General features: G+C 38.3%; 1 protein-coding gene across 1 annotated transcript in view; it reads left to right on the top strand.

The window, feature by feature from the left end:
- Positions 1-26,754, top strand: part of Ar (androgen receptor) — a 176,128-nt gene that overhangs the window by 139,208 nt on the left and 10,166 nt on the right. Inside the window, exons 3-4 of the mRNA XM_075957399.1 lie at positions 738-854; positions 21,508-21,795. Coding sequence (XP_075813514.1) covers positions 738-854; positions 21,508-21,795 — 405 coding nt within the window. The remainder of the gene's footprint in view (positions 1-737; positions 855-21,507; positions 21,796-26,754) is intronic.

Genomic DNA, 26,754 nt, shown 5'->3' with positions numbered 1-26,754 from the left:
TAATTTATCACACAAACTGTGGGTTTTATTTCTGGCTTTTTCAACCTACAGGCTTCAGAGTGCCATCACTGGCAATGTAAAAACAGCTAGGTATCACATAGCAAAATGATGTACTGTCTTTTTTAAAGCATCTAATTAGCTAAAGTATGAATCTGTGCATGATTACAGGTGTCAGTAGGAGGATGTATTGACTAAGCCAACATCTGTTCTGTGCCAAGCTAAAAGAGTGTTAATTTTCACAACTGGACATTTTCTCAAGGGCACTCTTGGCTTTTAGTCAAGCTAAAACATCTTGTATTCAAAATTGGTAAATAGTCATAATAATGGAAGTATTAGCGGGATCTGAATTGCTAATATCTACTAAAACATCTATGAAAAACAAGCAACATAGCACAGCATTAAATCACCTTCTTTTTTTTTTTTTTGATTTTTCGAGACAGGGTTTCTCCGTAGCTTTTTTGGTTCCTGTCCTGGAACTAGCTCTTGTAGACCAGGCTGGCCTCGAACTCACAGAGATCCGCCTGCCTCTGCCTCCCGAGTGCTGGGATTAAAGGCGTGTGCCGCCACCGACCGGCTTAAATCACCTCCTTTAAATGGTTCGATTCTGAGTGATCAAATTGTTTAGGGCCATTGTCTCTCAATTTGTAGTATATATTACTATCCTTTTGCCTAGAGATACTCAAGGAAAGAAGCTCTGGAGACGCAATAACCTGTCTACTATTGCATTTTTCTCCCAGGGAAGCAGAAATATCTGTGTGCCAGCAGAAATGATTGTACCATCGATAAATTTCGGAGGAAAAATTGTCCATCTTGTCGACTCCGAAAATGTTATGAAGCAGGGATGACTCTGGGAGGTAAGAATATTTTCTTCTTTTTTTCTCCTTGTTCTTTGTTTTTCTCCTTTTTCTCCTTCAGCTCGCCTCCCTCCCTTATAATTATTGCACTAGACGCAATTCTCCTCTGCAGTGCTTCAGAGAGTGCCATATAGGCACAAGACTCAGGCTGACTTTCTCATGGTGCCTTCTTTATTTTAACCTATGACATTCATATCTTTGGAGTTTTGCTTAGGATCAGGAGGCATGAAGTAAGGATCCGAAACTAACGGAAAATGAATGAGGGTATGTTTTTTGGATTCAGTTCCTCGGGTGGTCTATTGATACTGGCCCAAAGCTGTTCAGTGGTAAGGACGAGAGAACCAAGTAATCAAAACTGTCACAGGTGCAGGATGAGTAGGGCACAGGCAGGCTGTGAACACCTGGGACTACCCCTCACCTAACTGCTGCATGTTCTGTAGAGACAGCCAACTGGAGTGTAAAGCTGCTTCTCTTTGGACTCTGTGTCTAAGGCACCAAACAGAGCCAATTTCCTATCCTGTGTCTCCCAGAAATCAGCAGGCCTTTAATCATTTCCTTTTCTTTACAAATCCATTGATTGTTTCCAAAAGCATTTTTCCAATGGCACAGTAGCTTCTTAGAAGATATAACCCTTCCAAGGGTGACCCTCTATTGAAGTCTCTGTGTTCCATGAACGTGTGTCTACCATGAGCTCTGTCATCCTTCTGAAATGGCTTCATACTGCTTGAATGACACATATTTCCCCCCTCTTCTAATTCTTCATATCTTCATCCGCCTCATGCCAGAATTCACACGGCTGCCTGCTGCTTCCAAACAGATGCATCCTTCGTGAGAAAAAGCAGCTCATTAGTCTACTTTGATTTAGAAATGGAACTCAAAGAAAAACAAATGTATTTCTGAGTACCAAAAACTATAATCTTTATTCAATTATTCAGTAACAATTGGAAAAACCCAAATGACTGGAATTCAGCCCACTTTTCTCTCATCTCAGGGCTAATTTACAACAATTGTTATCTCTGGCTTCCCATAAGGCACTCAATGCCTTCTCTGCCTATATATCATTGTGATAACTACATCCTCCCCTCCTCACGGACCAGTTCGTACTTTTTACCAGATCATAATACTGTAAGCAAATTGTTTCAGGCTTGATCTGTGAAAATTCCAGCAGGAGCATCTCAAGTAACTGTAGTACTCTCAGGCACCAGAGTAGATGCCCTCTGAGTTATTTTCTAGACAACTATATCAAATGAGAATCAGATATTTGACAATCCAACCTTGTTTTTACTTGTCTTGCTAAGGATATCCTATAGTTGTGATATTCAGTGGGAAAGAAGCCTCAAGACCATGGGGATGAAGTAGAAAGAAATCCAGGAGAGGCACCAGAGGGAAGGATTGAAAGAAAAAGTTTTCCTACATGAATGTTCCAAGTCTTCAGCAAATGTTCTGATACACTCGTATCTCAATCATTTAACATTCTGTGAATTATGCATAATATACAGTGGCTTCTATATTGAGGATCCTCTTCCTTGCCATCTTTTGAAAGTAACTGTAAGCTCATTTTGATACAAGTAAAATTTAATTATAAGATACTCCTTGTTAAGATATTAGTTTCATATCAGAGTCCATATCCTCCATTAAGAGAAAAAATAGTTCTTCTGACATTATCACAGTGAACTTCTTTGAAAGAGAAATATACATATGACTAAGATTTTAATTGAACAGTGTAGCACTGATATAGCTTTGTGAATTCAGTTGCTGAAAGAGTAAGACAAAAAGCTATCTGATTGATTTACTAGAAAATGTGGTAGAGTAGACATGGGGAATACAATCCTGAATTGCTGTGGACAGTTTTCACCTCAGTTTCCTTCCCATACAAACAAGACAGCACATTGGGCACTAGAGGTTCAAACTAACAAACTTCAAGAAAACTAGAAGATAGATGCCCACAAAATACAATGATTCTTTTATTTTGTTTTGTTTTGTTTTTCTTTCCTTTTACTATGCAGGGAATTGAACCTAGAGCCTTGGGCATTTTAGGCAAGTATTATACCACAGAGATAGATGCCGAAGATAGATGCCCAGTCAACTCATAGAAGGATTATTGATTACCTCTGAAGTCAGACAGACCTAGGTTAAAAGTCCAGATCTATTCTTTACTCCATGTCCCTGTGAATTTCATTTTCGTTATTTGTAATTTCTAGATATCATCCTCAGAGTTGCAGTTAGAAGAAAATAAAAAGATGAATAAGAGCATCTTTGAGAAAGTGCTAGACAAATGTGAGGACTTATTATTACAATGAGGTTCCTAGCATATTAGGTAGACACAAGCTGTTCTTAGCACTTTCCAATGACTTTCTCCTTAATAAATAGCTTGGCTTGCCATGCAGTATGTGATATGTAACAACAGTCAGCAGCTCACAAAAATATGCTTCTGATTACCTCACACTGAAAGGTGCTACAAGCATAATGCTTAAAGTCTGATTTCAGTAATTTTAATTTTAAAAAGTTTATGGTGATATTAAAGTACCAAGTCAGCGAAAACCAAAGTGTTTATTCTCTTAGGCTTAAAATATAAACCTTTGCACGTCGCTGGAGTTATCACCACATCCTCTGCTTTTCAACATAATTCTTCCAATGTTTATTGTTAACTTACAGTATCAGTATATAACACATTTTATTCAAACAATGGTAAGATAAAAGAAAGCATCAGCACGTAGTGACTTTTGTGAATATATTGGTGGTATCCTCTCATTTTCATAAGATTTGGGTTTAGCATAGACTTTTTGTCACCTTTAAGAAGAATTTAGATAATTTTGATTCCTTTTCTTTATCACTCACACTACAATTATATAACATATAATAAAGCAGCAGTTCAGAATATAGTCTTGGGCAAGTAATTTCTACCTCCCAGAGGCTCTATTTTTTTGCCATCATGAAACTGGGATGATCAGATTTACCAAGAATCCTTCTGCTGTTAAAATTTTGTGATTTGGTGTCAAAAGCCATGAAGAAAAGATCATAAGATTATTAATGTCTTAATTGCCAGTCACCTGCTCATAGAAGTACTAATACAAGAGATTGATTTGCACAATAATTTTCGCTACCCCTATTCACAGCTATGTAAGGTATATGCCAAAACCATATTCGATGAATAGATAGTTGAAGGAGTGGAGGATAAAGTAGATGTTTTGAATTCTTGGAGAATATGACACTCTACAACTGATATATGTTTGGTCTCAACATCTTATGATCTCTAGCATGGCTGTGTCTATAGTGTTCCATTTGCTGATGATCTTCCATTTTCTGTTAAATTAAGAAACAGTTAGTACATATAGCCTTTTCTTTGAGTTTCCATGCCTACCTTCCTATCCCCTTGCTTATTTTCTTAGAAACTCATTGGTATTTGTTAATCCCACAGGTGATGAGTTCTCAGGATAACCCTTCAGGCTCTTAAATGTCCATCCATGGAAAAATATATGTCTTTCTTTGTTCTTGATTAATATCTGGCTGCTTTTGAAAACTGTATATCAAGAATTGCTTAAAGAATTTACATGCTGTGCCCATTTGTTTTTTAAGAAAACACTTAACAGCCTGGATAAGGACCTTGCCTTCAGTGAATTGATGCTGACTTTTATATAGTACATAATTCAGATAAATGCACAGGCACCTCTCACTTTATTTTGTAATTCCCAAGAAACACTTCCATTTTCCAAAATGGAAAGAGACAACCAACCTTCCCGCCATCTTCTTTCCTGGCCTTTTTCTTTGCTCATGTTCCATCTTTCCTCTTATTGCCCTGGACAACTATTATTTCTTTTTTTCCTAAGACTCATAAGTTCTTAGTATGGAGTAAATATCATGAACCTAAATATCCCTTGCCATGAACCATTTTATTTTGTAGGCTGTACAGAGATTTGAGGTAGCAGCTACCACCCACATGAAAGGAAGGACAATGTGGACTCAGAGCATGTGAGATTTGAAAAAGTGTACATTTATTTGAAAGGTTATTTAAGCCTGTTATCCCAGTGTTCTTGAGGCTGAGAAAGGAATATCATGACTTTAAGGCTGGTTTGCTACATAGTAAGCTGCAGGTCAGCTAGGACTATATAGTGTGAGCATTCTCAATAAACAAGCAAGCAAAAAGTTTAAATGAGAAGTTTCTTTACTCCTAGGAGATTGAATATTGCCTATAAAGACAAAATCTTAACACATATGCAAATTTCAACAATGTCCATGAGATCTGTAGTTAAGAAAATAGTTCAGAGAACCCTGACAATAGTCTGATGCCACAATAAACAGTAGTTTCCAATGTTCAAGGTAGTCCTTATGCCAACTACCTCATCATTCACTACCTCCAAGAGAAGTGCAACATTGCTCCTTCCATATCAGATATCCTAGATGTGAGAAAATGATTGCAATGCTGAAATACAAATTATGACATGGGTCTTTGTGTATTTTTCAATTCACTGATGTGACTTCATCTCTCCATGCACTTACTCATCTACAAATACATTTAATAAGTTCCTATTATATGCTAAATATATGCCAAACTCTATAAGAGGCATCTGGCAATGGCAAGCCTAGTAATAGAGATTTAAACATATCCTTGTTTTTATACTTTATTTGACTCTGTTTTATGTGTGTTAGTATGAAGGTGTCAGATCCCCTGAAACTAGAGCTAGAGACAATTGTGAGCTGCCATGTGGGTGCTGGGAAATGAACCCAGGTCCTCTGGAATAGCAACCAGTACTTTTAACCACTGAGCCATTTCTCAAGCCCCTTAAATGTATGTTTTAAAAATTATATAGGGATATGGAGGTGTTTCATCGTGTGATGGCAATTGCTGCCAACCCTATATCCCATATTTGATCTCTGGAACCTATATTGTACAAGGAGGTAACCAATTTTCTCAGATTGTCCTTTGACCTGTGACACATTCATACCCACATGCACATGAATGTACACATGTATACACATACAACATAAATAATATTTAAAAAAATATATCAAATAAGGGAGACAGTGATTACAATTATACTTTAGTCTTAAGGTGTAAAGAGAAAATTATTGGGGAGAAGTTTAGTGAAATGCAAGGGAAAAGGCGCTTGAGGCAATGATCATAACTTGAATAAAGGCACAGAGACATAAAAACGATGATGAGGCTTTAAAGAACAGCAAGTAATTTAATATGGCCAAAGATAGGAAAATAAGGAGGCAAACTGTGACCACACTGAAACTGAACCGGATTTCAGGCAGTTGAAGATTTATGGTTGCCAAACAGACATGACCACATGTCATATTGTTTATGGTGCATTTGTTTTAAGAGACTGTTTTGCAGCTTAACTGTTATATTGGGAGGTTACACTTTTACAAAATGAAGAGTATCAATGCATGCAGAGAGAAACAAATGTCTAGCATCTAATTTTGCTAAGTACCCATGCTTTATTCTTGGGGCTACTTAGCTCCACTTGGATTCAAATCCACAAATACTGACCATTCACAGTAGGAACACTAACCTAGGACCACTAGGAACACTAACCTAGACCAAGGCAGTTGGCTTGTATGAAGAACCCGCATGTATATCAAATGCCAGTTGCCTTGATCTTGACCACAGTTTTCTACTATGAGCTCAATGAAAACTATTTTAGTAGATGTTTTAGAGGAGCTGATTTCTGAGTTCAAATGAGGAGAAGAAACCTGCATATTACTATCCTTAGGAAGATTTGCACTATAAATACTGTAATAAAATAAACCGAGAAATTTTATAACTCAGGATTCCCAAACTAAATTAAATTTCAGGTCCCCTCTTTCATATAACACCATTTAATATCCTACCAAAACTCTGCTCTCTGGAAAACACAACTTGAGGATAAATAAAGACTTTATCTGTGAGCAAAAATTTTTACCTACTCAATGTCACTCATTTTCCAGATGTATGTGTCATTACTTAAATCAGTTAAGTAAGAAACAAGAGCAGACCATCTTCAGCATACATCAGTACCAGTGGCTACCAAATCCACTAAAGTTCACCAGAGAAGCTCTATAGCATACTTGTCTTTTGGAAAGTACAAGAAGGCAAAAGCCTTATATTGTACATAACAGATGGTAGCCGTAGACACATAACCAAAAGAGCATGCTAGAAACATTATTTTAAACAACAGAATGACTTTAAGCATCACAAAGTGATGTTGAACCGTTTCGTTGAACACTATCTGATCTACTTCCCAGAACACCAACATGGTGATAAAACTCTGGATTTCATGTTTGACATTCAATAACGTATTATAAAGACCACTTAACAATTCGAGAACTGAAGGAGTTAGTGCAAAAGAATCATGAGTTCCAGGCCAGCCTGGACAACATACCAATGCTCTATTACCAAAATAGAACAAATATAGCTCAGTGGTAGGACATCTTCTAAGGATACACAAGACATAACCAAAGAAATAATAATAAAATGTGAAACTCAGGTACTGGGGATTTTTATGTTCTCTTTCAACTCTCTGGATTAGAGTCTAAAAAGTTCTCGGCCTAGAGAGGCATTCATGAAGTCTCAGTTCTAAGAAGTGTGGTTTTCACACACAATTCCCATATACCTGGGTGTTTTAATAGCTCTGCATCACAAAAGGATGTACAGATGAAAAATGTTGCACTTTGTGTTTGAGCATCAACATGCACAACATATGGCTGGCACTTAGAATCTGGGATTTTTTTGTGGTGCTCAGTATGGAACTTAAAGACTTAACATGTTAGACAAAAACTACCAGTGAGCCATTGCACTAGTCCTTTCTTGTAAATCAAAACCCTGTGGTAGCTATAGTAGAAATAGCATGATGGATTTAGATTTGTTTCTACTCCTAATTCTGCCACTTACTATTTTAGTGAGTGTGTGAAAATCTGTAGATCTCTCTGAACCTCATTATTTCCCAACTATATGGTAGGATTACCATTTCTTATAAAAATTGTTGTATGTGTGAATAAAGGATCATGTAATAGGTACACAGTAATTATCATTGTACCTTCTCCTTTTTAGGTAAAGACTGATCTTTCTTTGTTTCCCAGGTACCACTACAGACTTCTTTCTCTGCTGTTAAATGACTTTTAATTCTTGGTCTTTGATCCTTTGCTTTCTGATTTAGCCTTTCTTTAGTCAACACTTGAAGCCTTCTATCTGTTGCTATCAATACTGTCTCCCAGTTGGATACACACACACACACACACACACACATGCAGAAGCACTTACATACATGCATGTGCACACACACACACACACACACACTTTGAAAAGAGGGAAGTATGCATCTTCTAGTTGTGGATTCCAAGGGAACTCATGTGTAGGGAGAGCATATAGTTTCTCTCTTACCTTCCAGCCAGCTTCCATTTCCAAATACTTGCTTTTAGTGAACTCTATTTAGAGATAAGTAATATTTTTCTAATCATCAAATTTGATGATACTCCATATATAATACTTGGATCTTGCTTGTAAAATCTCTCCTTGAAATCTTTGAATTTTTAATGTGTGCTAGCCATAGAAATATAATATTGGGGTTTACTTTTGCTATGAGAGATCCAAAATGCCACATTTCCACTGTCAAAAGACAATGTTCTAGATAGTGTTTTCTAATGCATCAGACAATGTTCTAGATAGTATTTTCTAATGTATCAGACAGACAATGTTCTAGATAGTATTTTCTAATGCATCAGACAGACAATGTTCTAGATAGTATTTTCTAATGCATCAGACAGACAATGTTCTAGATAGTATTTTCTAATGCATCAGACAATGTTCTAGATAGTATTTTCTAATGCATCAGACAATGTTCTAGATAGTATTTTCTAATGCATCAGACAGACAATGTTCTAGATAGTGTTTTCTAATGCATCAGACAGACAATGTTCTAGATAGTGTTTTCTAATGCATCAGACAGACAATGTTCTAGATAGTGTTTTCTAATGCATCAGACAGACAATGTTCTAGATAGTGTTTTCTAATGCATCAGACAGACAATGTTCTAGATAGTGTTTTCTAATGCATCAGACAGACAATGTTCTAGATAGTGTTTTCTAATGCATCAGACAGACAATGTTCTAGATAGTGTTTTCTAATGCATCAGACAGACAATGTTCTAGATAGTGTTTTCTAATGCATCAGACAGACAATGTTCTAGATAGTATTTTCTAATGCATCAGACAGACAATGTTCTAGATAGTATTTTCTTTTTTTAAAATTTATTTATTTATTAAGGATTTCTGCCACCTCCCCGCAACTGCCTCCCATTTCCCTCCCCCTCCCCCGATCAAGTCACCCTCCCTCATCTGCTCCAAGAGCAATCAGGGTTCCCTGACCTGTGGGAAGCCCAAGGACCGCCCACCTCTATCCAGGTCTCCTAAGGTGAGCATCCAAACTGCCTAGGCTCCCCCAAAGCCAGTACGTGCAGTAGGATCAAAAACCCACTGCGATTGTTCTTGAGTTCTCAGTATTCCTCATTGTCCTCTATGTTCAGCTAGTCCAGATTTATCCCATGCTTTTTCAGACCCAGCCAGCTGGCCTTGGTGAGTTCCCGATAGAACATCCCCATTGTCTCAGTGTGTGGGCAGACAACGTTCTAGATAGTGTTTTCTAATGCATCAGACAATGTTCTAGATAGTATTTTCTAATGCATCAGACAGACAATGTTCTAGATAGTATTTTCTAATGCATCAGACAGAAACCAAAACAGACAACACACAACAGACTATGCACACATAGCCAAGTATCTCCCAATTGTAGCAATCCAAGAAAAAGTTTACTTTTTAAATAATGTAACTGCTTGTTTGAAATCACTCAATTTGGCACTATAAATTGTGAGATGTGTTCCTTAAGACCATACAAGTTAGATTATTTTCCTATTGTACTGAACTCAGACAATTTATCTGAGTAAGCTGTCTTTTTAGAAACATTTGAACACCTTTTGAGATCATGTAGCTTAGAAGGAGAACTGTGAAAAGAAGTATATGCTCACTGAGAAACCAATAAAACATCCAGATGAAGTTATTGCTAGTTCCATGATAACTTATGTCTAAGTTACAAATTGGAAATATAATTACTACCCTGGATGCCCTCTTTTGTCATCAGATTCCATATTACTTAATCCAACTAATTGGTGCTAAATACAAGCCTAAGTATGCCAATTCCTTCTTTTCCTACTGGCTTCCCATCCCATTGAATAAAGTCTTCTGAGGCTGGAGTGGGACTAAGTTGATAAGGGATATTTCAACCTCCTAACAGTCTGCAGCTAAAATTATGTGAGCACTAATCAGCATCAGAAAATTTGGACTGGCATTTGAAACAAGAAGAAATGTGGAACTTAACCAAGAGGAACGATAACGAACCCAAGCCAACACACCGAAGTGCCATATTGGCTACTTGGAAACCAAAAGAAATTGAGGAATCTTTCTTCTGGAACAGGCAATAAGGCATGAAAGCTTTGATTATTGAGCCCTTAGGCACAGAGATACTCATTTTTAAATGATTTCATTTCCAGCTGAGTAAAGATACCGGGATTTTTATGAGACAGTTTGACTGATGCGAACAAACCCAGAATACCATCAATAAAGAAGTGTTGGTCTTTGAGTATTTGTAATGGAAACATTAAATTGTACCTGCCTATTCTGTGACCCTTCATATTCTCTACTCTGAAAATTTAGTTCTTGTCTATAGTGGATGGAGAGGTTCACAAACACACACTTATATTGAAGCTGTTAACACATTTGTCACTATCCAGAAAGGAAAAAAATCCCCGCATAACAATGGTCCCTTTCTTCATCTTATGAAAACCCTTTTCCAAAATGGCAAGCTCCCCTCTCTCCACTTTTTCACCATGCCTCCTAGGACAGACCTGACTCACACACCTGATTATTGAGCTTATTTGGTACAAACCCATCCTTAAGCTACTACTTTCAACAAAACCACTCTTTTTTTCCTCTTCTTTTTAAGACCTCTTTGTTATTTATTTTTAAAACAATCTAGTCTCATTTTACATACCAATCCCAGTTCTTTCTCCCTCCCCTCCTTCCACTGCCTTCACTTTTCCCCACCTCATCCCCCATCTACTCCTCAGAGAAGTTAAAGCTTCCCATGTGGAGTCAACAAAGTCTGGCATATCACTTAGAGGCAGGGCCAAGGCCCTCCCCCTATATTTAGGCTGAGCAAGATATCGCTCCAAAAAGAATGGGCTCCAAAAAGCCAGGTCAAGCACTAGGGATTAACCCTGTTCCCACTGTCAGTGGCCCCACAAACTGCTCCAGCCACACAACTGTCACCCACATTCAGAGGGTCTAGTTTGGGCCTATGTAGGTTCCCCTGCTGTCAGTCCAGAGTCAGTGAGCTCCCACTAGCTCAGGTCAGCTGTTTCTATGAGTATCCCCATCATGGTCTTGACCCTTTTACTCTTATTGCTCCTTCCTCTCTTCAAATGGACTCTGGGAGCTCAGCCATGTGCTAGCTGTGAATCTCTGAATCTGCCTCCATCAGTGGCTGGATGAAGATTCTATGATGACAATTAAGGTAGTCATCAATCTGATTACAGGGGAAAGCCAGGTATTATGTAGGATCTTAACTGGGATCATTCTTATAGATTCCTGGGAAGTTCCCTGGTGCCAGGTTTCTTTCTAGCCCCATAATGGCTCTTCAATCAAGATGTCTCTTTCCTTGCTCTCTCTCTCTCTCTCTCTCTCTCTCTCTCTCTCTCTCTCTCTCTCTCTCTCTCTCTCCTCCCTCCCTCCCTTCCCCCATCTCTGTCATCCCATTCCCTCATGTCCCCTCCCTGTTTCACTTCTCTCTTCTCCCTTCCTTTCTGTCTTCCCTTCTCCCTCCCTTCCCCCATGCTCCCAATTTTTTCAGGAGACCTTGTCTATTTCCCCTTTCCATGAGGATCCATGTATCTTAGGGTTCTCCTTGTTACCTAGCTTCTCTGGGGTTGTAGACTGTAGGCTGGTTATCCTTTGCTTTACATCTAATATCCACTTATGAGTGAGTACGTACCATGTTTGTCTTTCTGGGTCTTAGTTACCTCATTCAGGATGGTTTTTTCTAGTTCCATTCATTTGCATGCCAGTATCAAGATGTCATTGTTTTTTACTGCTGAGTAGTACTCCATTTTGTAAATGTAGCACATTTTCTTTATCCATTCTTCAGATGAGGGACATCTAGGTTGTTTTCAGGTTCTGACTATTACAAATAATGCTGCTATGAATGCAGTTGAACTAATGTCCTTGTACTATGAGTGTGCATCCTTTCAGTATAGGCCCGAGTGGTATTGTTGGGTCTTGAGGTAGATTGATTCCCAATTTTCTGAACAACTGCCATACTGATTTCCAAAGTGGCTGTACAAGTTTGCACTCCTATCAGTAATGGAGGAGTGTTCTCCTTACTCTGCATCCTCTCCAGCATAAGCTATCATTGGTGTTTTTAATCTTAGCCATTCTGACTGGTTATAAGATGATATCTCAGAATCACAAAACCACTCTTTCATATTAGAAAATTCCAGTTTGGGAATTACATATATCTCAAAATGACCATACAGAGAAAAAAAGGACTTTTCTGGATTTCTGCCCAAGACTCAGCTTTCAACTTCAGGCTGTTCAAAAGAGTTGAAGGAAGTTGCTGATCCACACACAAGAAAGAACCAAATGCTTGCTTCTCCCGGAAGAGATGACAGCCAGCCCCTCTTAAAATATGGTAGGAAAAAACAAACTAGAGTCAGATAGTACTTTTTCTCCAAAGTCACGGTGACTCTGTTTCCAGTAGCCCACACAACTTGAACCTTTCGTAAGGCAGAAGAAGGCAAAATCTGACCAACAATATCTGCTTTCTTTGTTTCCTGCTAAGCTAATAGAGGAAGTGAGTCTACCCTGGTCTTCTCACCTGAGTACTTCCTCCACTCCCCACTGCTCCCTCACAGGAAACTCTTGCCTCTAATCATACCTTGTGTGAGACTTCCTCAGACACTTCAAATAGTCCACTGATGTAATAGATGAGACAGTTAGCATTTCAAGATTTCGTTCTGTCTTCCCACATCCTCCATATTGAAAACAGTTTCCTGCCTATTGCGGACACGATATACGAGACCTGGAAAGACAAAAATGAAAGTAAAAATGTTCTTTTTGCCTTGTTTGGGACTTGCCTTTCCTGCTCTGTATCTTTTCAAGTCACCACCTACACACACACACACACACACATACACACACACCACATAAACACACATACGCACACACACATACCACGGCACTCTTGCATGTATGCCTACAGCCTTTCTCTTTACCTTTACTTAACCATATTCGGTGGGAGACAAAGCCATGGAAGGGCTTTTGGCAGGGGGCATTTCCTCCTCCTCCTCTGGGCAAAATTCTCACCTGGCCAACAACAACTTCTGTAATGTGGATTGAAAGGCTAATGTGGTTTAGTTTTTAACCACTCTCTATTTGCATGAATACTATTTCTGCTAGTAAAATTTTTCTTTAATAAAACCATGAATACACCCAAGGTAATTTTTTTCTTTACACCAGACTGACATAATTAATCCTGTTAACACTCAGCCTTTTTTCTTCCTTTTCTCTCTTTTCTTTCTTAAAAGAAAGAAAGAAAGAAAGAAAGAAAGAAAGAAAGAAAGAAAGAAAGAAAGAAAGAAAGAAAGAAAGAAAACTCTCGTTTGCTTCCCAGGTCGTACTGACCTGTTCAGCATGGACTGTTTCGCATTTGTTTTTAACGTCAGTTTAAATGTAATTGTAAAAGCATGTATGCTCTAAATTCATGTACTTACTTTTTCCAGTGGAAAATCCTGATATGCAAAAGCATTTCCAGGCTCTACAATTTCTCATGAGCAGGTTTGAGGTAATGACCCTGTGCTCCTCACTCAGGATGGCATTTGGACAGTGAACCCCTTTCTTCTGGCTCAGTAGTCAGAGAAGGGAGACTTGGAAATAGTTTCTGTGCTTTGGCAAGGATGTGCAGCATTGCATATCATTCTATTATTAATTATGTTTACTCCTCCACAAACTAAAAACCATTAGACTAAATAGTCTAACATAAACCTTGAAAGATAAAATTTGATATTCTTTCTCCTGACTATTCCTCTGACCAAGAATTGAGACTGGGAGGAGAATGTTAGTCAGCAGGCAGGGGTGGAGACCAAGGAGCCTTCTTGCCTGAGAGGGTATTTGTCATACATTTATTAATCCCACTTGGTCACATTTCCCTGCTAAACTCTTGCTTCAGGCTTGCCAAGGACTGGTTTTGTTCTTTACCTGTTGTTCCTGTCCTAATTTTCCCCAATCCAATTCCAGTCCCTGCTTCTGACCCCTCTTACTAAGAACATGCTGGTCAAGCTGGCAGGAAGGAAAGCACACCACCGTGTAAGCTAAGACATCTGGTTCGGTCTTTTGTTCTACCATAACTATGTGTTTTGGCATGACTTACTTTTGCCCTTTAGTCTCTCTATCTATAAAGTAAGGTGAAGAAAAAAATAGACAACATATGAGTTCCCCAAATCCCCCCTTTTTTTTGAAAACGGAATATTTTCTTCAAATAAAATCTGACATAGAAACTCATTTGTAGGTCTAGACTAATTTGAAGGCAGGTGAGGCTGCATACTAAAGTTCACTTCGTCTTTCCTTGAAGAAATTCATAGGCGCCCAAGGACTCTAGTGGTGTACCAGACTGATAGCTTGTGATCCTTTGAACTATCATTCTCTTTCCTATAAGATTTTAGTCAAAGTGGAAACTATACATCTCAGAAAGAATTTCTTTCCAGAACATTTATCTATTTAGGATAAAGAGCGTCATGAACACAGTAATGTAGAGTTCAGTAAGAGTAAAGGCCATCATATATTGGCCTACCTAATTTACTCTGTGCTGAACAATGCACATACGTGCTCTTTCGTAAAATCACAACCCAGTGAGTTAGAGCTTGCTCTTGTATAATGATTCTGAATGCTGTCAGTCTGCCCTTCAATCTTTCACCCCAAATGAAAACTGATACTCCTCACAATTTGCCACTGTAAGCAGCTTTTCAAAGTGGTTCTTGCCAGAGATCCATTCTTGAGAAAAAGTCATAGCCTCTGTTCATTGGCATATATTTTCACGGGGTTCAGAAAGGCCTCACTAAGCTTACTGCATTTCCTCCTAAAAGCAGTAGTATAGAATAATCAAATTGGATTTTCACTACATAGATTCACGAACTAAAGTATAGGAGAAAATAAAAGATTTGTTTGTGACCACACATACCATAAAATTCAACATTACCACCAAGCAAATAATAAGCCCATTATAATAACATTTTAAAATTTTAGTGTCATTTTTTTCTTCTTCCTCCTGGAGCTCAGGGCATATTTCATCATAAGTGCATCTTTTCAGACATAGAATTCAGGTATAGAATCTCTTCTACCAGCAGATGCCACCATGGTGTCTATATTCCTTCAAACAATGTTATGATTCAGTTACTAATACTATCTACAGTTTATATATGAGTTAACTGAAGTACAGAGAGACTGAATCTTTTCCTGAGTCTCACAGGAATAGACTCATGATTACTAATGAGACAGTCTGAATCCAGAGCCCTTATTTTCAAAAACTATTTTATTCCTGAGAATTTCAAATATGTGTGCTGTATTCACAATATTTCCACCTCTTCTCTCCCTCTTCCAAAGCACCATATCCTTAGACTCAAATTTTGGAATCCAGATATCTTTAGAACATATATGCTGGTTTATCTTAGCAGCCCATGCAATGAAAGGTCTCTCCCTATTTAGCACCTTCACAGTCAAAAAATTTAAAGATAACACAATATACATAATCCAGACTCTCTGTAAATTTTTCCTTTTTATTTGGCTTATTTTTTTTACTCCTTTTAAAATTGTTCCAAGGTGAGGGCCCACTTGTTGCTCCTGGCAGCCCGGCTAGCTTAGCTTTGAAATAACCACACAGAAATTGTATTAATTAAATTACTGTTTGGCCCATTTGCTCTAGCCTCATATATATATATATATATATATATATATATATATATATATATATATATATATATATATATATATATTCTATAAAAATGAAGAAAAGATTCCCTGGAGGTGGGGATATCTGCCTTGGTTCATACTCTAGGATTCCTCTGACCTTCTAACCCTAAAGTAGTGTAAGTAAGATACACTGACTCCAATTCTAGTAGATGGAAAGATGACTGATATGATTTATACTAGAGCTGAAAACCCAACCCTCTGTAGACTGAAATTCATATGAAGAATTCTGTTAATTCAGAATAGCATTTCTTTACTCCCACCCACTACCTTTCACCCTTCGGAGGCTCAGGAAATATCTTAGAAGAAGGGTCAGAAAAATCAAAGAGCTGGAGGCTAGGGAAGGGTGCTGTGAATACTGTCTTCTGGACATGAAATGCCTATTGCCTACATGCATGCACAAAAGTTGTGGTTACAATATAAGACCTGCATAGGAAAAGTCCACTTAAAACTTAGAGCATGGCAGATGAAAGGGCACTGAGACCCTAACCCTAGCTGAGGAGCTCTGGGTACTCAATGGCTGCTGTGAGAGGGAGACTTATGTTTCTTTGGAAGGGGGCACCTCACTTTCACAGCCAGTTACAGAGAAACTTCTTTTTGTTGAGTCATTCAAATGGTGATGGTCTTAATGGAAAGATGTCAGTATTTTAAAAACCTTGCCGGATGCAACTAAGCCCATACCATTCAACTGAACAGAGACTTTGCTCAGTTCTTTCAACAGCAGCTACAGTTCTACTTGACTGCATAACTGAACAAAGATGCAAATATTTGCGGAACTCAAAATCTTGGAGGCCCTCCTAGAAATTAGGCTCTCAGAGAAGATAATTCTTCGATATTCCAAATTCCAGAATTAAGTATAGGGAAGAGAGGCATCCTTGACGTTGGGCACAGTAATTCAAAGTTTCAAAGACTTTACAAACATCACCTACACCTCTCCACTGCCTGAGTGTCAGAAGGTATATAGCCCTAGAAAACAAAGAATTAATCCAGAAAAATCCCAAAAGGTCACTGAGGCTAGACAAGTTACAGATTAAGCTCATGTAGGTCTCCTTAGGAGCACACCATGAAACTTATTTTGACAATGCTTTCTCTAGATGCTGTCGAGGGAGTTTCCACAAATTTCCACTGTCCAGGATCCAGGCTTGCCAGGCTTCTGAACAGTAGGTGGGAGGAGCAAGGCCAGACCTTGTGAGGATCCTTTCTTGCTACTACTTTAACCTAAGTCTAAAAACAGTGATGAGACATAAAGCAGTTCATGTATCATTAGAACTATCCACTTTCGCTGCTCCCTTTCTCTGTTTTCCCGTCAGTTTAAGTAGACGTCTGCTTTGACATAGCAGTTAGTTTGCGTGTATGTTATAGAAACAGTTATCATTGACTCTGGGGCTCAGGTGCGGGTGGGGGGGATAGGAGGAGCATGGGAGCGGCCTTCATGGAAGAAAATAAGGCCTTGGGCATTGTGTAACAGCTGAGACTAGCAAGCTTTGTTGTCTAGGATTCGAAGTCGTCTAGCAACATGCTGGCCTCTGCTGCAGAGGACCCCCCCCCCCCACAGAATGAATGGCATCCTATTTCAATTATGCTTAGTCCAGCAACCCTCTTCATGCAGCTAGCTCAGAACACCTGATGCAGCTTAAGCCACTATGGTCACACGAACAGCACGTTACCAGGGTCCTCGAGGAAAATGGGAATGTGGACTCTCTTCTTCAAGCAGATGCTGTATAGGTCTGGATGACAATAGGAAAGTGCCAGCCAAGTTCTGATGGGCACAGTTCAAAGAAACGGGAATAATTTCATTTGATGGATCTTCCTCACAGTCTCTATGCATATTGATCTGGCTTAAATTAATCTGTTTAGGTCCACAAGCCATCACCTCGGTGATTTGAGTCACGGTACAGAATAATGATAACAGACTAAATCTCACTGATAGTAACACCACCAACTACTCTCTTTGTCCCTGTACCTTCTGAATAAAAGCCAGTGGATTCTTCTATGTGTCATTCATTTTGGATTCTTTCCTTCTTTATCAATACCTTTAGTATAATATGGCAAATAGCATAGTATGCCTGCCCCAGAGAGCGGGCCATATTCATTGCACTAGTCAACAGGAATCTCTGAGATAATAGAAACGTTCTGTGTCTGTGCTGTTCTGTTTAGCAGTCACTGACTACATGTGGTTTTTAAACAGTAGCAATATGTCCAGTGAGAATAAAGCATTACATTTTTATTTGATTTATCTTCATTATTTTAAATAGTCACACAGAACTAGTGGGTACTATATAAAATAGTGTAAGCCTAGATCTCAGAGAGGTGCATACTGAAATAGAGCAGGAATAATCTAATGAAAGAGAAGCAATGAGCCTTAAGGGATTTTAAATTAAGAATAAGATCCGTGGTTCCAATACCACTGCCACTAGATTGCTTCACCCTCATTAGATTCAACATCCCCAACTTTGACTTGAAACTTTGGACCAATACAAGAATTCTCAAAGAGATAGCTTAGAATACATGTATATCATGAAAGATTTTAACATGATACATGAATGTCTTCCAGGGATAGGAAGTTAGAAAGACATTTTGTCCCAGTATTCCAGGCAGAATGCAACCGTTCTTGTACATACATGCCTGTATACTGTATTATTTCCTGGATACATTCTGAATATATTTAATCCATTCTGAATATAGCTGAATCTGTGAACACTGGAAAGATGATTTCTAAGGACTCTTCTTTAAGACAAGCCATGATTTTTTTTTTAATCACTGCAGTACCCAAGATATGTTTCCCTTTAGGCAGGGAACTGAGTATTTTCAGAACTTCCTGTTTCTCCATTTTTAGTTGCAGCACTAGCAACTAAAGTCCATTGTCCGGAGTAAAAATTATAGTCAAGGAAGATAAAATTTTAGGGATCCACACTCTTTGGAGAAGCGACATGATAAAGTATAGAGAATGTGAGTTTTCTAGATAAAGCAGGTTCAAATCATTGAAGTTATTTTTCTCTAAGTCCATGACTAGAAAATACCAGCAAGAAGGGTGGGGGTCTATCTGGGAACTGTACCGGGGCATTCTGGAGGCATCCTCAGTTTGTAATGCAATGTACAAGAAAAAGACTCAGTGTAAGAAATGGATTCACCAAATGACAAAACATTGTGAAGGTCAGGCCTTTTGCTCTGGGAGTAGATTTAGCTAGGTTCATACAAAACCCCCAGCTTTATGTGGGAGGTAGAAGTTCGTAATGGAAGTACGTCTCTCCTTATTACTGGCTGTGCCCAAATCCTATAGAAACGATTCTTGGACCAGGTCATCTTGCAGTCAAGGTTGGAGTCTCAGGCATCCTTATTTGTCCCCCTTTTCTTCTCAACGCTTCTCTTATAGTCACAATTTTCTCCTCTCTGGCCTAAGTGCTGATACAAATATGCAAGCTATTATTACTTTGATTTACTGAGCAAGAGTATGATAAAGTTTGTAGTAAAGGCCTTACCTTTTTAATTAGTGCTTAAAGTCTGTTCTAGATATGTCATTTCTCTGGTGCCAGAAGCAGATATATAGTAGGTTTTACCACATTTACGCACTGTATTGAATATCAGCTTCGCTTTGTTTTGTCTTTATTTGTTTGTTTGTTATTTTTAAAGTATTAGATAAAAATGCAGTTTATGGTCTACTCCCAGTGCATCTGCTTGTGATAGATCTCAGAGTTATGACCTTTTCAATTATTTATACTTATCAATATAAGTGCTAGGGAAAATAGAAAAAAAATAACCATTGGATTGCTAGAGGACATTTAAAGTAAGTGTGTCTGTGTGTTTGTGTGTTTGTGTGTGTGTATGTGTGCACGCACATGCGCGTGCAGGCATTGTATGCAAAAATGTTCACATATATGTGCATATGTGTGTGGATGTGTCAGGAAAATGGTTCTTAAACTGAATTTGGAATTACTGTGGTTGTTTTAAAGAATGTTCTATTTTGCATTCTAACAGCTGCCTGCTAGTATGATTTCCTTTTTTTATAGATGGATAATAGAGTCATGGACATTACATTATTTATTTAATACTATTACAGGCTCTAACATTTTGCCCTCTATTTTATGCCCCGCTAAAGAAGAAAATCAGTATGTGTTATGGTACATGATCAACTATGACTATCATTCAGAAAACATCTGAGCCACTTTATAGTGTGTGGTGGGAAACAAAAATCCTACTCATAGTTCCCAAGGTGGGGTGATTTGGTAGTCTGAAGATACAGAGGATTATCAAACTGTTTCTAAATGTCATTCTCACCTGATATGTGAATTCTCAACTGCTGTAAATCTAGTCTCTGAATTTCTACAATGCCATGAATGTGTGGCAATCTTTTTGTCCTCAGAGAACCCTAAGTCCCAATATATATGTGTGTGAACTAAACCTGGTAGCAACGACCTGAACTTCCAGCTCCTGGGAAGCTGAGCTGGAAGAATCACATCCAAGGCCTGCCCAGCTTACAGAGTAAATTCAAAGCAAGCCTGATTAGCTTTGTTAAATGCTATTCTCAAAGTAAAAAAGAGGACTTAGAATATTGGGGAATTGATGAGTATATATTAAGCATGAACTATGTTCAATTCTCAGTGATGAATCAACAGAGGAAAAGGACCTGGTTTCCAAACTGGTATACTTTTTGTTACCCATTTAGAACCCACGTTAAATCCAGATCTTCGTTCAACAGGTCTTTTGGTCACTTTTTCTAACATAGATACATTTGTATAACTCTTGTTTACAACGTTCAGAATTTGCCTATAATCTGTAAGCCAGAACTTCTTAATGTCAAATATAGACACATTTATATTGTTGTTTTGGTTACAGCATGCATTATTTGCTTATTCCCTGTAGGACAAACCCTATACTTCTTTAATATAATACACATCATCCACTAAAAACAGGCCACAGCTTCTTTATAGCACTGTAGATAGCCTGTTTTTTTTATATATGCAATATAAACTATAGGCACACTGATTCTCAGTTTCTCTCCTTTCTTTATGCCCTTTCTACTCATTTCTGCCTGGTAAAATTCCTATCAGTATTTAAGCTCCAGGTGAAATGCCACCTTTGAAGTAAAGTATTTCCTAACCTCACCATGCAAAAAGACTTTTTTTCCCTCTTCACGCTGCCTCTGTTGGAGTTTTTACTATTCTGGCGCTTTCTAAACTTGTTTGTGGGTGTTTATTTCTTTTCTACAAGACTGGATCAGGGCCTATGCTCTTTATGTTACCTAAAAACTATTATTTGTCAATGAACTGTGGAGAATAGATAAATAAAGAAATCAGCCACAGGTGATTTTTTATAAATGAATCAACTGAATGTCCCAGGTATAAATACTGACATCTGCGCTCTGGCAGAGATAATTGAAGGCTATACTTGGGAGAAAACAATGTATGATACTTTGGGGCTCAGCAGGGATGGAGGACAGCTCATTCATTCAACCATTTTTGAATAATCACTTGTCTGTAAGAAACTTAGACTCTACGACCAGAAAGAAAGATTTTGTTTGTGCTCAATCACTTTTCCTAACAGGGTAACTATAGTGTGTATTTTTGGTCACTAATAATGAATTCAAATTTCTTTTACTCCTCAATAGCTCGTAAGCTGAAAAAACTTGGAAATCTAAAACTACAGGAGGAAGGAGAAAACTCCAATGCTGGTAGCCCCACTGAGGACCCATGCCAGAAGTTGACAGTATCACATGTTGAAGGCTATGAATGTCAGCCTATCTTTCTTAATGTCCTGGAAGCTATTGAACCAGGAGTGGTGTGTGCTGGACACGACAACAACAAGCCTGATTCTTTTGCTGCCTTGTTAACTAGCCTCAACGAGCTGGGCGAGAGACAGCTTGTGCATGTGGTCAAGTGGGCCAAAGCCTTGCCTGGTAAGAAAAAGGAAAATGAGCATGTGGGATGAGGGATATTATATTTATTGAATGGTTCATTGGGCCAGACTCGTTACCTCAGACAGTACTCAACGCCACACTGTAGATAAATGGTTGTCATAGAAAAGGTCTCACCTTAAACATTGAAGAAATTGAGACTGAGAAAGCAAGAGGAAAGATACCATACCCATGTCACCTATGACTCCACTGATACACAATAATCATACTTTGTCATTTAACCCCAAATCAAATATTTTATAGCGATAGCTACATAAACCTCAAGGTGCTCTTCTATGTGGAAACATGTAAGTTCATTCCAGAGGTAGTTTTAAGTCTCAGTTATCCCATAGGAAATTTTATATGGTATGGTAGAAAGAAAGTTGAACATCAGAAATCTTGGGTTGTTATCCCTGCGCAAAACCCATTTGTAATCCTTTACCCTTCTGGCTCTGTTTTTTTTCTCTGTACACATCAAGAGCATTCTGGACTAACCTGATTGTAAAATACAGTGGGAGAGGGACTTTTCTGGGTCCCCTGACACTTGAGGAATGTGGGCAAGAAACAGAATATCCATGCAAACAGAGCTGGGGAGTATGGAGTTTTCTTTAGGAAGAGGGTATTCATGGGGGGGAGAGATACAGAGACAGAGAGAGGGAAGGGAGAGGTCTAGAGGAGAGAGAAGAGGGGGAGAGAAACAGAGAGCTGCCTCTTCAGAAGAGAGAGGACAACAGAGAGGAGCTTGCCTGAGGGGGAGAGAGAGATTGAGAGTGGGCAGAGCTTATCTCTTTTTTTTAATTAATTTATTTATTTATTTTATTGAGAAAAGGAAGAAAAAAAAACAAGAGAGGAGTGGGAGGAGGGGCAGAGCTTATCTCTTAAAAGTACAGGCTATTGTCTGGCTTCATCCTGCCAGGTGACAGGGAAGGCCAGGATAATTCTAATACTGTTAGCTTTTAAACTTCAAGGAACACTTAAGTGTTTTTTACAGTACTTTAGAAATCATAATGGGAAGAAAAGTTAGGTCAAGGTGAAAGAATCACCAAGTGATTATCCTCCTTCTCTAAGATACCTTCAGGAAGAAATGGGAACTCACTTCCTTACTAGAGCATTTGTTATTTCAACACACCTTATTTTTTAACTATAATAGATTAGGGAAGCTTTAGGTGGCTTCTAACTATGGACTCACAAACATTCCTTTAGTAAACAAACTGCTTCTTGCTTAAAAAGCATTTTGCACAGATACAAGTGATCCACTCGATTCATTTAAGCCAGAATTTCTGCCCATCTTTACCACCTCCCCACATCATCTCCCTCAGTACTACTTCTAACCAAGCCATAAGCTTCTAGTCACTGGCACACAGTCTTGTAGCTGTTGGAAATTCATTTTGACAGGCAACGAAGCATATGCTTTTTAAAGATTCTCCCAATCCTGAGATGAAATGATTCACGGATTCTTTTGAAATTGCAACAACCGAGTCTCTTCCTCTGAAGTCAAAGATTAACTCACCTTTTAATGAAAGCTGCTATTCAATATAGTGAAAAAAGAGGAACTTGTCTAATCGGTATACCATAAGAATTCCCTATGAAGTAGTCACCTGTTCCTCTGTTTTACACAGAATTAAATTCTGACAAGAGTTATTATTATCTTATAGCTAAAGACAAAAATACATGTGTACATACATAAAACAAATTAGTATAACTTGAGCCCAGGGCCCCTTAATTCCAAACTACCTCCAAGCTATGAACTCTAGCTATTGTGTATAATGGCTCTCTGTTTCTGTCATTCTTGGCTTTACATTGAGGGCTTGAAACCCCCTGGAAGGCCACTTGAATCATGTGATGGGTTTTCTACTTTTGAAAAGTTTTCATTTTGGCTGTCAAGAACTCATTTTGTATTTGTAACTCACAAGGCCCCAGTCACAGCTTTGAGAACTTCCCTACTACTTTCTCATATCAGAAAATAGAGTTTAAGTAGCCAATAAGATTACTGGGCAGGAAGCCCAAGGACTGTGGATGGATATGCACTGTGCCAAAACTTGAGAGTTCACACCGGGAACAAGAATACAAACAAGAAAAAAGACATTATTATCATTTATCCAGCTGGATGTCTTGATGCCATTTTTAATGGAGATTCTCAATTTCCAAATATTTAACATGTCTCATTTTATTGGCTTCACAAGCTTTCCCTATATTTGAGTCTCAAAAATGATCCTGTTATTCTCTCCCACATACCACAGCTCAAAGAAATTAACTGAATTATTACACTAGTTACTTAACAATGGAGCCAGAGCTTGATCTTAGACTTTGATTTCTAATTTGATGGCCATAGAAATAACCTAGCTCAAATGACCATGGCAGAATTTCTTTTACCTGGAAATACGAGCTGTTCATGACTCAACCCTCAGCATGGGAAACTTTCCTCTCCATTAACAAATCTTCAAGCCAAAATCAGTTTGTCTTTCTTTCCGGAATAAATGAACTCTGACACTGAATCATTTAGAAGAATAGCTCCTAAAAGAAGCTGATTACTGCATTCATAAGAATGACTATTCAAATTGTCCATAATCACCTACTAGTTCAAGTAATTTGCACTTTCAATATTTGAGTTGCTATCCTATACAAGAACCTGGTCAGATGAAATTTGTTGAACATTTTGTGTGATAATGATAACACCCTGAACATTTCTCATAAGGTGCCTGGCACACTAATAATTATAATTAAAAATTGGAGACACTTGAATCAATTGTATATACACAGCATATTTAGAATCAGATAGACCCGGATTGAAATCCTAGCTATGGCTTGATATATAATCTTGAGTAAAATCACAGGTATTTGTGCCGCGTTTTTGTCAGTTTTCGAGATGGTAGAACACTTTGAGAACTGTCATCAACATGGAGTTTATGTATAAAGAGTACAGGAGCTGAAACACAGTACCTACTCTCTAGATGATAGCTTATAATTATGATGATTGAGTGCTAGCACTATAAATTGCATTAAGCTCAATCTAACTTGTCGCCAGTCTTCTTTTGATGTTGACCTCAGATTTGAACTGTCTAAAGAGAAAACAAGAAAACATCATCCACTCCTTATTGGTTGGGTCTCAAAACCTTAGCATAAATCCTTGTATTTCACCAGAACAGCCTAACAGTTACCTGAAACTGCAGTTTCCTCTGTCTTCCCATATTTTCCATGTAGTCTGAACAGGCTACTTCAAAATCTATGCATTAAAAACAGTCAGGTATTGCAAACTGAATGCAGCTATAATGGAAAATTGGTGTTCTACATTGTTCATATATGCAAAGGTATTATGTCTGAGTGATAAGTGGCTAAAAGTACTCTTAGTATTGCAACCTAACTGAAATGTTCCCCTTTCACCTTTTTGTTAGTTCTCTGCTGTTGAAGAATTAGAGGGAGAGCATCTGTATAGTTTCTTTGATACATACACAGTTTAATACTTCCCCTTCCACATACCTTCAGATTGACATGAACATTCACATCAGAAGATCAAAGCTTACCAACCAGTGGTTTGTTTTTCCTTCCTACTGCATCACACCACAGACATTCAGCATTCAAACACTCAGGACTTGTTCCCCATGTGAACCTTAACTGTTGCCTCTTTACCTTGACTTACCTGGCCTCTTGTCTTCTATGGGGAAGCATCAGAGCCAGGGATTCTATACTATAGAAGGGTTCTAGGAGAGAAATGCTCTGTCATGTGAGGTTCCAGCCAGTCTGTACATTGTCAATACAATGAAGAGAGAAACACTAGCCTGGGCGCTAACATGACAGCCAAGAGTGGTGCTATGATGGATTTTAGAATAGCATACAACTAGGAGACTTGAGATCTAAGACAAAATGAAAATGGAATGGTAGAGTGGGTAGGTGAGTGGACAGAGAGCATTCTGATAGTGAGGACCTCACACTTGAGTCCATGGCGAAGAAAGGCAGATGACCTGCATAATCTCTGAGCTATGACCATCAGCTAATGATTAAAAGAAAGAGTGGAACAAAGAACTCACATTCCTGAATTCCAATTCCAGTTCAGCCATACTGACTGCATGACCATGGGCAAGTCACATAACTGCCCTCATTTTTAGGTTCCAGGTTGTTGGTAAAAATAAGTGTCACATTGTCTGTCATCTGGGGTCATTAGAATCCAATAAAATCAATTCCCAGATGCTTGCTCTAAATTCAAATGAATATTCTTAATGATAATTTTGAATTTGTAGGAGAAAAATAGAAGAGGTACTACTAGTATGGATGAGCTGTGAGGCAACACTTTTAAATTTTTAATCATGGAAAAAATTGAAAAGTTTTGGGAAGCTTGCCCTATATGTTCTACCTATGTATTAGTACAGATGTAACAGTTGGGAGGCAGTTTCCTGCACTTAAGGAAGGCCATTGGGAGGAAATCAAATACCCAGTCTATAAAAATTGAGTGAAAAATATTGAGGATCCATACCTCATATGTCTGATTAATGTTTTTCCAGCACCCAGTTAACTACATAAGCTATGCTCTGTATTAATGATGAATAAGAAGCTAAGCCTGAAGTATTACAAAGGAAGAAGATATGTCCATTTTTAAATCATGATATTGTGAACCGAGTTCTTTAATTGGCTAAAGCTCCAGGTTCCTTGAAATGGTAAAAGAATAATCGTTGGTCCATGCTCTTGGAGAAGGTGGAAAATGCTTCACAGAGGAAGGAGTTTTGGAAAAAACACTTGAAGGGTATATGAGTGTTCCATCCTAAGCAAAGACATCTGCCTAGGCAAAGAGACCTGAAAAAGCACAGTGCATTCAACAAATTGTAAGTTTTAAAGAAGAAGTGAGTGTATCACAATTAATAACCACTCAGAGACAGATACTGGGGCTCAACCTGGAGCTCAGAAAAGCAAAACAGCCAGTCACTGACTCTTACTTCTACCTCAGTCCAAAATGGTTATCCTGACTCCAGA

The sequence above is a fragment of the Microtus pennsylvanicus genome, chromosome X (assembly GCF_037038515.1).
Source record: "Microtus pennsylvanicus isolate mMicPen1 chromosome X, mMicPen1.hap1, whole genome shotgun sequence".
Classification (NCBI taxonomy): Eukaryota; Metazoa; Chordata; class Mammalia; order Rodentia; family Cricetidae; genus Microtus; species Microtus pennsylvanicus.
The sequence above is the reverse complement of the archived record's forward strand: the minus strand, read 5'-3'. Positions and strand labels throughout refer to the sequence as shown.